Here is a 13,753-nt window from a genome sequence, read left to right as displayed (position 1 = left end):
TTTGCAAATGAACTCTTCAAATGGAAAAACGTGTCATGCAGTTTCCCAGTTTATACTTTAGACTTAAAATTAAACTTATTGTAGACTCTTGTGCATTTTAATTTAAATATTTATTATTATCCAGGAAGTCCAGCTAATTGCTAGAAGAAAAAAGTCATATTAAGGTCATAATGAGACGGTGCCCCCTCCTCCCCCCTCCCTCTCCGCCTCTAATTGGTCAGCCTCTGACAGGATTACACGAGTTTCCTCAATTGAACACAGTGAAGTTAGACGGCCGTCCGACCTGCAGGAGAGGAAGGAGAGAGAGGAAGAAACACACAGAGAGATAAATAGAGAGAAGGGGATCGAGGGAGAACACGGGTCGAAGTGACCTGCAGACCTCAGCGTGTCAACTTGTCACTAGATCACATGTTGGTGGACGGAGCTGCTGTGTGATTGAATATTTTCTGTGCTGATGGTCGCTGCTGCCGCCGCCGCCGCCGCCGCTCGTCCTGGAGTCTGCAACACTAATGACTAATGTGGATTCTCATCACACGGCCGCACTCCACTGAAGCTCCACTTCAACTTTCTGCTGTTTAGGCTTCGATTCCGTCAGGATGACGCGGATATTCTGGGATACAATTTTCCTCATTAGCGGTGAGTAGAAGAATTGAGCAGGAAAAATGATCAGATCTTATTCTGAGCCCACGTCACTTCAGGTTGAGATAAATGTAGAGATTAGAGATAAAGGTTCATAGAGTAGAAAGTGAGATGGGACTCCTCAGTGCTCATGATGTGATGTTATTTAAAATGAATGCAGTAGATTACATTACCACTTTCATTGCAGTCACAACAATACTCCCATTAAATTCAAAGTGCATTGATCTTATCAGTTGCATTATCCTTACTGTGGCTCATGCTTTTCCTTGATAGTGGTGTCAGTATGCTCTTGAGTGACTCCATTTATTTAAACTGAAGTGGCTGTATTATTCCAATGGGTTCATGTGTTGTGCTCTATGTTTCTCTGTGGTGGAAGGATTCTGTAAAAGAAAGGCATACTTCTCACTTCCTTCAGATTTCAATGATCCTTTTTTCCTCAGCCTCTATAGGTTGTGTGGCTTCACAGGACATTGTGTATTTATAGTGCTTGGGTTTCATCCTTTTAGTGGATGCTTGACCCTGTTACTATTGTTGGGTACCAGTTACTCAATGAAGCATCGATATCACATTGAAGAGCCGGTCACATGATCACAGCAGCATAGTGACATATTTTCTAGGTCCTACCCTCAGGTTGTTCATCGTATACACTGTAGCTGACACCTGGTGTCACGTTATGCTGGTCTCTTGGGGTGGGGTGGGGAGGGGAGGGGAGGGGGAATCACAATACAGTAATATATATTTTCTATATTCCTATAGGTACTTTTAGTATGTCTGTGGTACTCAATGGTGAGTTTACAGTGAACTTTCTGGTTTTTCTGTTATCATATTCCTGCAGGGATTTGTTGTTCTTCCTATAATTTCTCACATCGGGACCGTGCTGTCATCTAACAGATGTTTGCTTTGCTCTCGGTAGGTTCCCTCTTTACGTTCGGAGCAGGGCCGAGCAATTCAACAATCATTGAAGCTCGTATCTCCATTGATACAAACTCCACCGCTGGTCCCAACACCTCCACCAGCAGCTCCGCAACAACCAGCAGTGCGAGCACAGCGACCACTACAACTGACATCCCTACTGCCAAAAGTAAGTCAGACTGTATGAAGGGGTTGCTCATCAATCTCTGTAAGATATTGCTGCAGGGATTTGTACCTCTTCCTGTAATTTACCTATCAGGCTGTATGATATGTTAACATCTGTCTTGTTTTCCTCTGTGCAGATTCCCTCTTTACATTTGAGAACAATTCAACGATTATTGATGTTGGCATTTCCATCACCACAAATTCATCTGCAGCTCAGAACAGCTCCACAAACAGCTCTGCAACTCTCAGCAGAAGTACCATCGCCACAACAACGACTGCAGCTACCACTGCCAGCGTCCCCCCAGTTAAAAGTAAGTGTTCGCACAGTTGTGCCAAGATGCAGGGAAGAGACCAGTGTCATTGTCATCTCAAGGAAAATTCATGCAGACTGTGCCAACTGTCCTCTTTGCAGCCCTTGATAAACTCTCACTGCAGCGTTGCCTCCACAGCAGGAGTCCTCCATACTGTAAAGCCTCCCACTGAGCTGCAGTGCATCAACATTATGCAGACAGTGTGGCGCACACTGATAATTGATCCTGTTAGCGTGAGTGAGGGCAGCAGTTGTGGTAAATGAAAGATTATGAACAGTATCTTCAGCATTTCCACAAAAGCTGCACCTACAGTACTGGGTTATTATGTGAAAAGCACCTTCCTCGCCCTAAAGGCCGGTTTCTGTCTCAATGTTCTCGTTCGACTGCCAAAATCACATGGAATGAGAGAGGGGTTGGTAGGCAGATGCCTCAGGGACAACAGAGGGCTTTCACAGAGTCTGAAAAAAGGAGACAATACATGTAGGCTGCAATCCAAAAGCCCATTTACCTTTGGAATGGAGTGTGTGACGAAGGCTGTTGTGCAGCTATCTGTCTGGATGTTCATGCTCGTCCCACCCTGAATGCCACACTGTGGCATCTGTTTCGACTGCTTGTGGAACACTGACGTCTGTTATGTAAGTTATGTAGGAATTTGTCTGACTGTACAGCTTGTGCGTTTAAAAAAAAAAAAAAAAAAGTCTGGTTTTGTCTAAATGGTTCATTCAATCTGATATTTTTGTCCAGTTATTTTGTTTGTCGGAATGAAAACTAATATAGCTGCTTGGAAGAAAAAAAAAACCTAAGCTACGGCAAAGGCTTTAATTTCTGCTAAAGAATAAAGGATCCTTCAGGGATGTTCTCTCCTAATGCAGGTTGATGGATAGAGTTTTTGTTTGTAGTCCCTCGGTGGGAGTTTTCTTTGACTTTTCTTGACTCTAATTGCCCCTTCCAGGAACAATGAGAGATGTAAGCCATCACACATCCACACGCAACTGCCAACAAAAGGCTTCAGTTCACCGGTGGTGGCGTGGGTGTCAGCTTTAGGATTTAGAACATGTCGTTTCAGGCCTCTGCCAGATTAAGGCTATTTTTAGATTTATGATATTGACCGTCTCATGATCCGTACGCTGACAAATGGCTGTTGAATTACATTTGATCATCAAGGCAGAATTTTGTTGAGCGCATCATGATATTAGGAGATGTTGCCCCATACTCAGGACTTAAGAGAGAACTGGCCACACAGCTGCACCAAGATAATTTAATCTGCATTGGTTCCACTGAGAAATATTAGTAGCTCATGGTCTGAGAAACAGCAGAAACACTGTCCTGAACTTTCATAAACCTTTTATATATACAGTATGTGTCTCTGAAGATGTCAACAATGCCTTGTTGTGTGTCTTCACAGAGTTTGTGGCTGCGGCAGTTCGGTCTCATTTCGACGACTGCCCAGACTCTCACCGCCATTTCTGCTTCCACGGCACGTGTCGCTTCCTGATATTAGAGGAGACGCCTGCGTGTGTGTAAGTCAATACTTGTCCAAATATGAAATATCAGCCTTGTTTTCATTTCATTGTTCAATTTTGTTTGGTTTCTGAACCATTAGAAATGGATGCAAATTATCCTGCGTGTCATTCCCCCCCTCTCTGCCTCCCATTTCCTGTCTCTCTCAACTATCCTGTCATTAAAGGCAAAAAATCCCCCCAAAATATATACGGTATATAGCCTATATAAAAAAATAAATAAAGAAATGGATGCAAATAAGCTAATATGTATGTAAGCTAATAATATCTCTCATAATGAAATGTGATAGAGTAACTCCAACCTTTCACGTATACTATATATGAAATGAAAGTTCAACATTTTGGCAAATTGGCCCATTGCCATAATCCCTATAGTCATAGCAGTAGGTTCATTACCTTTATTTGTTGGTGCAAGCTATCTTTAGAACGGCGGAGCAGAGTTGCGAGCTGCTCAGAGCTACGATACGGAGGCTAATGGGATTTCTTGGTTTCCCTCATCAAACTCATCAAATACGCAATCCAACAACACCAAAACACTTTTGTGGACAAGTTGTGACCTGCACATTCACCACGCTATGAGATAATAATGGAACGTTACGAGATGGAGTCGTTTTAGAGGTAAATTCATGCAAAACTGCTGATGCGCGTTGCCTTCAGGGACAGTTTTTCAGCAAGCAGTCTCTGTATTTACCTCGAAAACAACTGTCTCGTAACGTTCCGTTATTATCTCATAGCGTGGTGAATGTGCAGGTCACAACTTGTCCACGACAGCGTTTTGGAGTTGTTGGATTGTGTATTTGATGAGTTTGATTAGGGAAACCATGAAATCCCATTAGCCTCATAGCGTAGCTCTGAGCAGCTCGCAACTCTGCATTGACAAATAAAGGTTAACAACAAACCTACTGCTATGACTATAGGGATTATGGCAATGGGGAAATTTGCCATAATGTTGAACTATCCCTTTAAAAACACTCTTTTGTGTATTTGTACCTAGAACTGAACAAGAGCTGTCCATTGTGGTCTGATTTTGTAGAATTTACAAAATTGAATTTACTGATTTCAAAAACTTTAAAAATGTTAAAAAAAGAAAATCTGAAGTTGAGTGACTGTGGTGTCTTATATTCCAATGACGTTAACGCGCTGTTTCAGTAGTAGGACACTGCAGTCGTTTCTGTTTTCAGCTCTTTTCCACTGGATCGCTCCCCTCACACATGTTGGTCTTTTATTGTGATGCTCTTAGATTGTGGCAGTTTTATCATTCCTCTGACTCAGCGTGTCTCCACACAGATCTGATTTGTGCTTCATATAAAACTGATGAGCCAGAGTTTCTGTCCTCAGACCGATCTGACTCTGTGTTTCAGGTGTCATCCAGGCTTCATGGGGATGAGGTGTGAGCACGCGGACCTGCTCGCTGTAGTAGCAACTAATCACCGACCACAGACCGTTGCCACGGTGCTGGTGTTGTGTGTCATTGGGTGTGTTCTGATCATGGTGTTGTGTACACTTTTACAGTGAGTAAAGCATATTTCAATTGATTCTTACAACAATATCAATCTCTCCATCCTGTGCACCAGTCTCTGGACACATGGACGGAGCAGTATGAGGCCCGTTGATTTTTGTAGGATTTTTTTTATTACTCAAGTCTTTTATTTTCCAGCTGCTGGTGGAGGCAGGACTGTCAGAGACGGAGACACGCGCATCACTACGTCACCGAGAAGCATGCAGCGTCCTGCTACCCCTCTGAGAGCGGTACCTTTGTTTCTTTCTTATGTTTTTTACAAAAAGAAAAAATTGCATGTGCACCGTTGTGTTTGTTTTTGTCTGCCAGGTTTAAATAAATGAAATGAAGGCCTAACTGTTGATAGCTTTATGGAATTTGACGAATGCTGCTGGCCCAGTGCACGCTTGTAAATACAGGTATGAGTAGAATAAAGAGCTCTACATTTCAGCCAAAAATCAACAATGTGTCTGTTTCTCTATAATTTCCAACTTCCCTAGTGTTCTGGCACTGAGCTGTTTGTCCTTATTAGACGTATAAATAGGTCACATAATCACACTCTCTTAGAAAACTGTTACTCCAGCAGGAGTTAACAATGCGATGTGTAGGGGACTACTTTCAGCGGTGGATTAATGCACATTTAGTGCACTGGTATTTATGGCAGCATGACGTATGTGGGATCTACTTAAAATTACCTACAATGGCCACATTTAGGGTGAACATGTGACCCAGTTAGATGTCGTAGCTCAGTGAAGTTTTTTTTTTTTTACTCTTTAGTTTTTAGACAATAGTTGAGATCTATTGCAGAGATAATATAAGGTAACACTTGTTAGCAGGTTTAAATCGTTTTTGGCGGGATAGCAGGGTTATGGGATTTGTGAGCAATAAGAAAAAGAATGTGCCCGACCTTATACTTAAGAGATCTTGCATCCTCACAGGAAAGAAAGAACTTACCAACTCATTATTTCCCTTTCAGTGGTTTGAGACATCTTGCTGGAACACGAGCTGTTTGCATCATGGCGTGTTTAATTTTCCTCATCTGTCTGGTCCGCAAACCCTCAGGATTGCATCCAAAGTGGTATTCACATGTTCTACCCAAGCACACCTGGCCAGAGGCAAAGAAGCACTATCTGCAGTGTGGCGGAGGTAGGCCTGCTTCATATGGGTGGGTAAATGTTCCATGAGATTTTTGTTTTTTAACACTGACAGGGACTTTTGGACTGCACCGACATAGGAACATGTTTGCTTCACTTCTTGATTCTGTGGAAACACACGCAGAACTGTGAACACTCAGCCTAAAGCTGAAAAAAAGCTGCTGCCAAATCCTACATTGGAAGAGCTCCGCGTGTCCTGATTCCTGCTTATGGCCGCTCCTGGAGGACGTGAGAAACGACCTGCAAGGCCATTAATCATCTGGTGCAGACGTTGAATAGGAGAGGTGTTTATTTTTGGGCTGTGGGACGATAACAATTCATTGACTTAAGTCAGAAGACCCCAATTCCTATCTTTGTCTTTTAATATCTTCGCACACTTTTCACAGAGGACATTTTTTTAAAGAAATGATGGTGGGGAAACTGATGCTTTAAAAACATTTTAGTGTCTTTGTTTTTAAAGAAGGAACTCACGTCACCTGACGGGGGTAGGAATTGTACCTGGACTGACTGCTAATGGATTAACACCCCTGGACATTCATGGACTTCCATCGTTATTACTACACACAAAGGTTGCAACTGAAAATTGTTTCAAATACGATTTTCATATGTGTTGGAGAGAAAAAAAAATCATTCAGGTGATATTTCAAATGGTTTGATGACTCCAGTTTTGCCGCTGAAGTGAAAATATCTGTCAGTTTATTTTTATTTTTGTTTTGTTTTTTATTCCTGAGCCGTACTTGAACATGTTCATGCGTTAGAGGTTTTTATTCAGAGCTATAACTGTATTGACACATGCACATCCTGGGTGGCCACACTGTTTTTATGGTAGGCTACTTGCACTTTTCTGCAAGCTTGCTTACTGTTCATAAAGAAACCCCCCTGCACTTACTGTACATTGTAGTCACTTGAAAAAGCGTCCACATACTGAGAGATGCCAAATACACGTGTTTCCACCTTTGCCTCAATGAGCACTGACGGGATGAGACCCACGGTTTGTACACATCCTCTTAAGCATGCATGCACTTAAATCACACCGTCTTTATTATTATCATCATTATTAGCACTGCTTCTGCTTTGAATATAAATACTTTTAAAGTGAAAAAAAAAACCTCTGAAGTTTAAAAATTGAAGATATTTAAGATTTCCTTTTAAAAAAGACTTGGAAATATAATTGGTGAAGGAATAAGAAATATTATTACAAACTGACACAGATATGAAGTATACGCATGCTTTGTGTTATGAGACAAAGGAAAAAAAAAAAAAAGATCCACCGTAAAACCAATGTGATGGTATTTCTATGCCAAACGATTCTGAGGGGATGATTTGCTTGTCTTTGTTTACAGTATGTGATGATATGTGTTAATGTTTGTTATTACAGCATTGATGTGTAAATATCAACACACAGAGATATTCTGTGTATATATGTATGTATGAATATATAGTGTCGATACAAAGATCATCAGAGGAGGGGATCCTGCTGATGATTAACCCTTTACTCTTGTCACTGTTGGAAAGCCTCCATTAATGTGTTTTCCAATGAAGAAATTAAAAATGCAAGTATGTGTTGGTGTCGCTGTATTTTTTATGAATACACTTATTAATAATTTCTCCATCTCTTGAGCCCTATTTCTTCCTCTTTTTTTGATCCCTCGCGTGACCCTCTTTTCACTTGTAAAGCTCTTTGCTTTTTTTATCTCTCTTCAAAAACCCTGATTTCCGGACACTCAGCTCTTCTATTTTGCTCCTCAAGACGGAAATGCCAACATGAAACCCTGAACCTCAGGCACAATTGAACAAAGAGCCCAACTCTTGAGTGCTTTTATAGCTGAAGGAAATATTAGTCCTCCTTTATATTGCCTTTAAGTTTTATTTATTTATATGTCATTTAGGATTTATACCTATTCATGTTAAAACATTAGCTCGCTGTCCAAGACTGCGTCACACAGGTCCCATTTGTTTCCCGTGTCCACTGTGTGCCGTTGGGTTGACGTCGTCCCTGCTCTTTCCTTTCGCTCTGCATGAGGAGCTTCGTTTTTTTGTTTCGCAATCCCATTATGTCTGCAATTGGATTTCAGTGGAGCCCTTTAGAGCCGTCTGGCTGAGCTACTAAACCAGCTTTGAATTAAGCAGCTCTTGTGGGTGCTTCCCTAAAGATACACAATAGCCTTTAACATACAAAGCAACACAAGGGGGAAACAAATGAAAGCAAGGCAAGACAAATCAAAACTACTGACTAATAAAAATGGGTTCCTTGGTTTCCATGTTTTGTTTTGAAGTGGCCGGCAGTTTTATGAACATCAGGGGAGTCTTTTGAGTCTTTAAATCTGATTTGGACAAGTGTCAATCCCTATTCCCTATAAGAGGCTGGGGCCCTGCTTTGGACTGCAATGCCATTCTGTTTTTTTTTCTTCCTCTTGTCCTTTTGATCCCCAGCCCAACATTCTCATTATCTGCCTCTGACCAGATGGTTTGAAATAAGAGTATTTACAAAGGTATTAGGGTTAAGCAACCCTGCCATGTTCTCCTAACTGCTAAGCACTGAAACAAATCATTAGGAACGATGAAAGCTCTGCGCCTTCAGTTAAAAGGTCACCTCATGTAATTTGTACTGGTAGCTGCTCCTGAGGGCAAGAGGTCACAAAACATAGCCATTGGTTTGTTTTTCATTAAATCTTCATATCTTAATGATTATAAATTCTTAATTATGAATTCATTTGCTCTTTTGAGTCAGTTATTATGAATTTATTTTGGTGTGCATTCTGCATCTCCCCATGCTTTCCTGATCATCTGGTTAACGTTTATTTTGTCAGAGTTGACTTTAATCACTAATGATGGCGACCACTAATCATTGTTGAATATATTTCTTTTTATACATAACAGATATTTTAAATAAATACAAAGCCACAAAATACTTGGAAAAAAATATCAAATCTGGTTAGAGTTACTGCTCTAAAAGCATTAGAAAATAATGAAACTAGAATTACTGCCAGTGCCTTGTGGTTTGTGTTCCTCCAGCACTGGTTTCAGATTACAGACCCATTTATCCAGAGCCATAAAAGATATTGACCCTCTGTGTGGAATTCTGTTTGAGTTTTGCCATGTGAAGTTTTGAGTAATGGCTTAAAGGTGTTCCATGAAGGCACCATGCCCCTGACCCCCCCGTCACCCCCCACCACAGACTCAGTTCATGAATGTTGGTTGGGCCAGATTTGATGAGGCTGTGTGAAGGTGTTACTGATGCATCACGGTCATGAGAATGGGATGGATCAGTTTCACTTTCACATAATTCTAAAATGACATCTTTAGTGTTTTGTTTGTTTGATTAAAATTTTACAGATCATAAGGTCAAGGTTTAGTTATTCTTCTTGTCTTATACTTTGCCATCAAACGAAGAGAGACAATTATTTGATGTTGATTGCTTCTAGTTTATTTACAGTAAAAATGCATGATAATTACATAGTTTATATATTACTCTGGATTTCCTGTACATGTTTGTCAGGGCCACTTAAGTAAATGTAGTGTATATATATATACTGTATATCCCTGCCATAAGGTCCTTAACTGCACCACAGTGAGACACTTGAGCTAATGTCTGTTTGGCTTTAGTCCATGTGCTGCTGAAGCCGTGATGGCAGCTCCTCCAGCGAGCTGAGTCGATGCTCTCGAGGAACTTCAGGTCGGTCATGTTTGCCGTGTCGGTCTAACAGGAGCCCGTGGACGCCCACGGACCGAGAGGCGAGGTAATCATTCACGTAGTGGTCCCCGATGTGAGCAACGCTGCCGGCTGCTACGCCGCACCTCTGCAGCGCCTGGTTAAAGATGACTGGACTGGGCTTTGCTACACCTGCTTCTTCTGATGTTATCAAAAAGCTGAAGTCAGTCAGCAGGCCACAAGCACGTAAGATAGCTTCTAAGCGGATGTCAAAGTTGGAGACCACACCCAGCTTCAGTCCCATAGAAGAACAGGTCTCCAGGGTCTTCTTGGAGTCTGGAAATACCTAAAACAAAGGCATGTTACACAACATCAGTTGCTATTTTCTGTATTATCGGTTCACGTCTGCAGACAGTGATCATGAACAATGAATGAATTAATGAATCTCTTATTTAGAACATGTAAAATAAGTAAACATGTTGGAAAACAATGAGCAAGTAGCTGCACTATGCAGACTTGTTTTCTCATGTCCAAAAAGGAGTGGGTTGGAGTTAAAAACTAACATAGTCCCTCAACTTCTCCGTAACTCAACCAAAATTGATTAATCTTTTGGCTTCCTTCAAATGCTCTGCCATTAATTAATAATAACATAACTAATAGATATCAATATTTGTTCAATCCATATCAAATCCATAAATTATTTAAGATATAAGTTTTGTACGCAGTAATACTTCCAGTATGTAGTAAACCAAGGAGGACAAAACAAAAACAGTAAACCGACTACATAAATATACAATAAGTAAGTTAATAAATAAATAACAGATAAACTAAGTTATCCAGTAAACAATGCAAATAAAATCAATTGCTGTCAGTTTGTTCACTGAAACTTGAAATAAAATTACATTACCATACCACAAATCAAATAAACAACTCCTGGATCATGTGATCTGTAATTTACCTCCCAGTTCTCTGCGTTGCAGAAGTTATGATAAAGGTTGTGAGACAGTGTGTTGAGCAGGGCTGGGTCTTGCACTCTGCACTGGGAGAAAGTGTCCCTCACCACCCCTATCCACCAGGACTGTCCGCCCAGGCCCTGTGCCATGCCGTAGTTGGGATATCTGCTGGAATATTTTCGATATGCGAGGCGGAAAGCGGCGTCCACCTCTGCTGGATTGAGGCTCAGGCCCATTCTTTGAGCCTCCTTGCAGTACTGTTCTCCCACAGACAGACGCACCTTCAGCAGGGTGTCCTTCACATCCCATAGCACCCAGCGTAGAGGAGCTCGCATTACTCCTGGACAGGTAAGACCGCAGACATAAAACAGACTCTAGTTTAAAATCAGTTTTGTAAACATTTCTGTTAACTGTTTGCTGTTGTGTTTCCTGTAGTCATATTCTGAATGTGTGCATTAAACTGAATATAGTGGAGCAAGACTGGAAAAAGGTCCATGACCTGGGTATCTAGTTTTCACACACACAACACGCTACACAGTGAGTAGTGAATAGTGAGTCTGATTCTCAAGGGTTAATCTGAAAACTACACTTTATTGTGTGTGCTGTGATTTGGTTTGTAGTTATTTAATGAATGAAAACCACAAAACTGGCTTAAAGCAGAAGTAAGCGATCCGGTCGTTTTGGCTAACTTCTTGTCAGCCGATGGAGTTAGCAGTCCCTGCCCTCATCATGGATCTATTGGTCCTCGTCCCTACGTCACCACATTCACGCGCATCCCTTGGCTGCACACACAGAGAGGACCGCCCCTTTATGCCGTTCTCTCTCCTCATTGGATAAAGATTGTAGGATACAAGGAAAGTTTTCTCCTCGGCTTACAGCAGAGCAGAGTGACTGACAGACCCGTGTTTCAGACCAAACACTCTATATAAGTGATTGCTGTCGGAAAATATAACTATTTAAGACTTATATTAACACAAACATTCCGCTTACTTCTGCTTTAAATAATAAAGACGTCAATGTGGAACCTCTGTTCATATCTAGTTTACATATTGGATATTTCTAAATACATGTGACAGCAGCAGACCTATCAGAGGGTTCATCTGACTATAGATGGTACAGTTTTGATACAGGCCTTTTACACCGAGTGCATTTTAACTCTAGGAAGTTGTGTGGTTGGACGAAGGATTTGTGATGACTTCAAGGCCAGCTGTTTCACTCAGCACCAGGATCCTGTCACTAAGGCAGCCATGTGGAATTTAACGGTCTTAGTATTTATATCTGTGCCTGTCCTACTGTGGCAGTGTTTAAATATCAACAACACTGAGCAGTGACCAATGACACCATATTTTATATTTAGTTCGGGTGAGAATGTGACTGTTCACACATTCCTTCAACCTCAACTCTCATCTGGATTAACCTCTTTATGGGGCAATAATTTGTTGTACTTTATTCCCACAGCCAAGTACAGAGCAAAAAAAAAAAAAAAAATCTGATAGTGTAGGCTATTTATCCTTTATAGGTATAGTAATAAGTCATGTCAGAAGTTGATTGTTACCAGCTTCTAAAATGTCAACACTTGTAACTTTTTAACTTCTTCTCTGGAGGAGGGTCTGGGAGCGAGACAACTTTTTGACAATATAAAAATCTAATCATGTGGATCCAAATGATACCAAGGGCTTGTGTGTGTGTGCGTCTACTGGGCAGTTGCTTACAAAGTAGGCAGTGTTGGGCATGTTAGTTTAAAAAAGTAATTAGTTATAGTTACATGTTACTTTTCCCAAACAGTAAGTAATTGTATTACTACATTATATAAATAACTAATTACCAGGAAAAGTATTGTGTTACTTTTTTAAATAAAATGCTCAAATATGTCAAATGACTTGGACTCTCCCCCCATAAGCCCCTAACCGTAACTTAACCCTTACCTCCTGTTTATCTGCAACTAACCAATGATACTCATGAGTGAGTTGGTTATTCATTTTTTCCAACTAGTTTGGCTGGATTGAAAAGATGTGTACTGTAACATACACTTATTGACTTATTGAGTCAAGTAACGGCGAGTAACGGCGCATATTATCGTCAGTAACGGTATTAAAACGGGGGAAACAGTAACTTTTTTTGATTGTTCGTTATTGAAAAAAGTAGCACTGTTAGTAACGACGTTATTCCCATCACTGCTGTTAGGTGAGTAATCAGACATGCCTCTACCGCCCTCTACCCATGGATTTATCAACATTTTGATGTATACGACGTTGCCAACGTGACCAGATGTAAATATTTATATATTTCGGACCCGCCAAAATTTATTAAACAATTATTTATATACTATTTTTTTTTTTTTAAATCAGTAAAATTAATACTTTTATTCTGCACCCCTCTAGACATTCTGTGGATGCATTATTTTTGAAAAATTAATCCTTTTCATGAAAAAGTTGTAGCTATAACCTTTAAGATAAACAAGCGCATGGTTGGAATCGTCACAGTTGTCAAAGTAACGACGTCTGACATTAGCTGCTCTATGAAATGTCTGCCACTAACGTTAGCTAGTAGCAGTGTGCTATTCAGTAATACTATCAGGTAACTGTCAGCACTTCGGACAGCTAGTCGTCCACAGAGATGTCTATCTACAAGAGCTGTACCACAGAAAACATTACCGAGGTCAAGTCTTCAGACAGTCAGTCAGCGGATGTACACTGTGTAGGTAAACAGTGCTCCGGTCAGTCAGCTGCCTCTTCCTCTTCTTCCTTCTCCGCTTCTTCTTCTTTGGGGTTTTTACTGCAGCCGGTGCCTTTTAGCGCCATCACGACTCACTCTGGAAAATGGAAAAATAAAAACAAGAACCTTCGACTTGAACTGCTCTTCACAACACACGAGACACGCGTTTATTATTATTTTATTTTATTTTCTGTTTAACTGACTAGTTGAACTCACCTACGGCAAAGCGTCGTA

The 13,753-nt window shown here is 40.8% G+C and overlaps 2 protein-coding genes across 3 annotated transcripts; one reads left to right on the top strand and one right to left on the bottom strand.

The window, feature by feature from the left end:
* Positions 1-268: 268 nt before the first annotated feature.
* On the top strand, positions 269-7,761 carry tgfa (transforming growth factor, alpha). Of its 2 annotated transcripts, XM_085777252.1 has the most exons (8): positions 292-636; positions 1,396-1,425; positions 1,553-1,720; positions 1,854-2,027; positions 3,433-3,547; positions 4,909-5,058; positions 5,205-5,296; positions 6,022-7,761. In XM_085777252.1, the coding sequence occupies exons 1-8, from the start codon at positions 597-599 to the stop codon at positions 6,027-6,029; spliced, it is 777 nt and encodes a 258-aa protein (XP_085633378.1). In that variant the 5' UTR covers positions 292-596; the 3' UTR covers positions 6,030-7,761. The 2 variants fall into 2 exon arrangements, with proteins under 2 accessions (XP_085633379.1, XP_085633378.1); XM_085777253.1 differs by lacking the exon at positions 1,396-1,425 and having other exon boundaries at positions 269-636.
* A 1,877-nt stretch (positions 7,762-9,638) lies between these two features.
* On the bottom strand, positions 9,639-13,550 carry hdhd3 (haloacid dehalogenase-like hydrolase domain containing 3). The gene is made up of 3 exons (XM_085778088.1): positions 13,459-13,550; positions 10,810-11,144; positions 9,639-10,197 (listed from the first exon to the last, which is right to left on the bottom strand). The coding sequence occupies exons 2-3, from the start codon at positions 11,137-11,139 to the stop codon at positions 9,802-9,804; spliced, it is 726 nt and encodes a 241-aa protein (XP_085634214.1). The 5' UTR covers positions 11,140-11,144; positions 13,459-13,550; the 3' UTR covers positions 9,639-9,801.
* Positions 13,551-13,753: the final 203 nt, after the last annotated feature.

This window comes from Trachurus japonicus, chromosome 5 (assembly GCF_045865225.1).
Source record: "Trachurus japonicus isolate A0001 chromosome 5, Traja_1.0".
NCBI lineage: Eukaryota > Metazoa > Chordata > Actinopteri > Carangiformes > Carangidae > Trachurus > Trachurus japonicus.
This window is presented reverse-complemented; position numbering and strand designations above follow the sequence as displayed.

Excerpts from the sequence above, each read along its gene's own strand:
- hdhd3 (XM_085778088.1), bottom strand. The coding sequence starts at position 11,139 with ATGCGAGCTCCTCTACGCTGGGTGCTATGGGATGTGAAGGACACCCTG. Across the intron at positions 10,198-10,809 it reads GCAACGCAGAGAACTGGGAG|GTATTTCCAGACTCCAAGAA; the intron begins GTAAATTACAGA and ends CCTTTGTTTTAG.
- tgfa (XM_085777252.1), top strand. The coding sequence starts at position 597 with ATGACGCGGATATTCTGGGATACAATTTTCCTCATTAGCG. Across the intron at positions 2,028-3,432 it reads CAGCGTCCCCCCAGTTAAAA|AGTTTGTGGCTGCGGCAGTT; the intron begins GTAAGTGTTCGC and ends GTGTCTTCACAG. Across the intron at positions 3,548-4,908 it reads GAGGAGACGCCTGCGTGTGT|GTGTCATCCAGGCTTCATGG; the intron begins GTAAGTCAATAC and ends TCTGTGTTTCAG.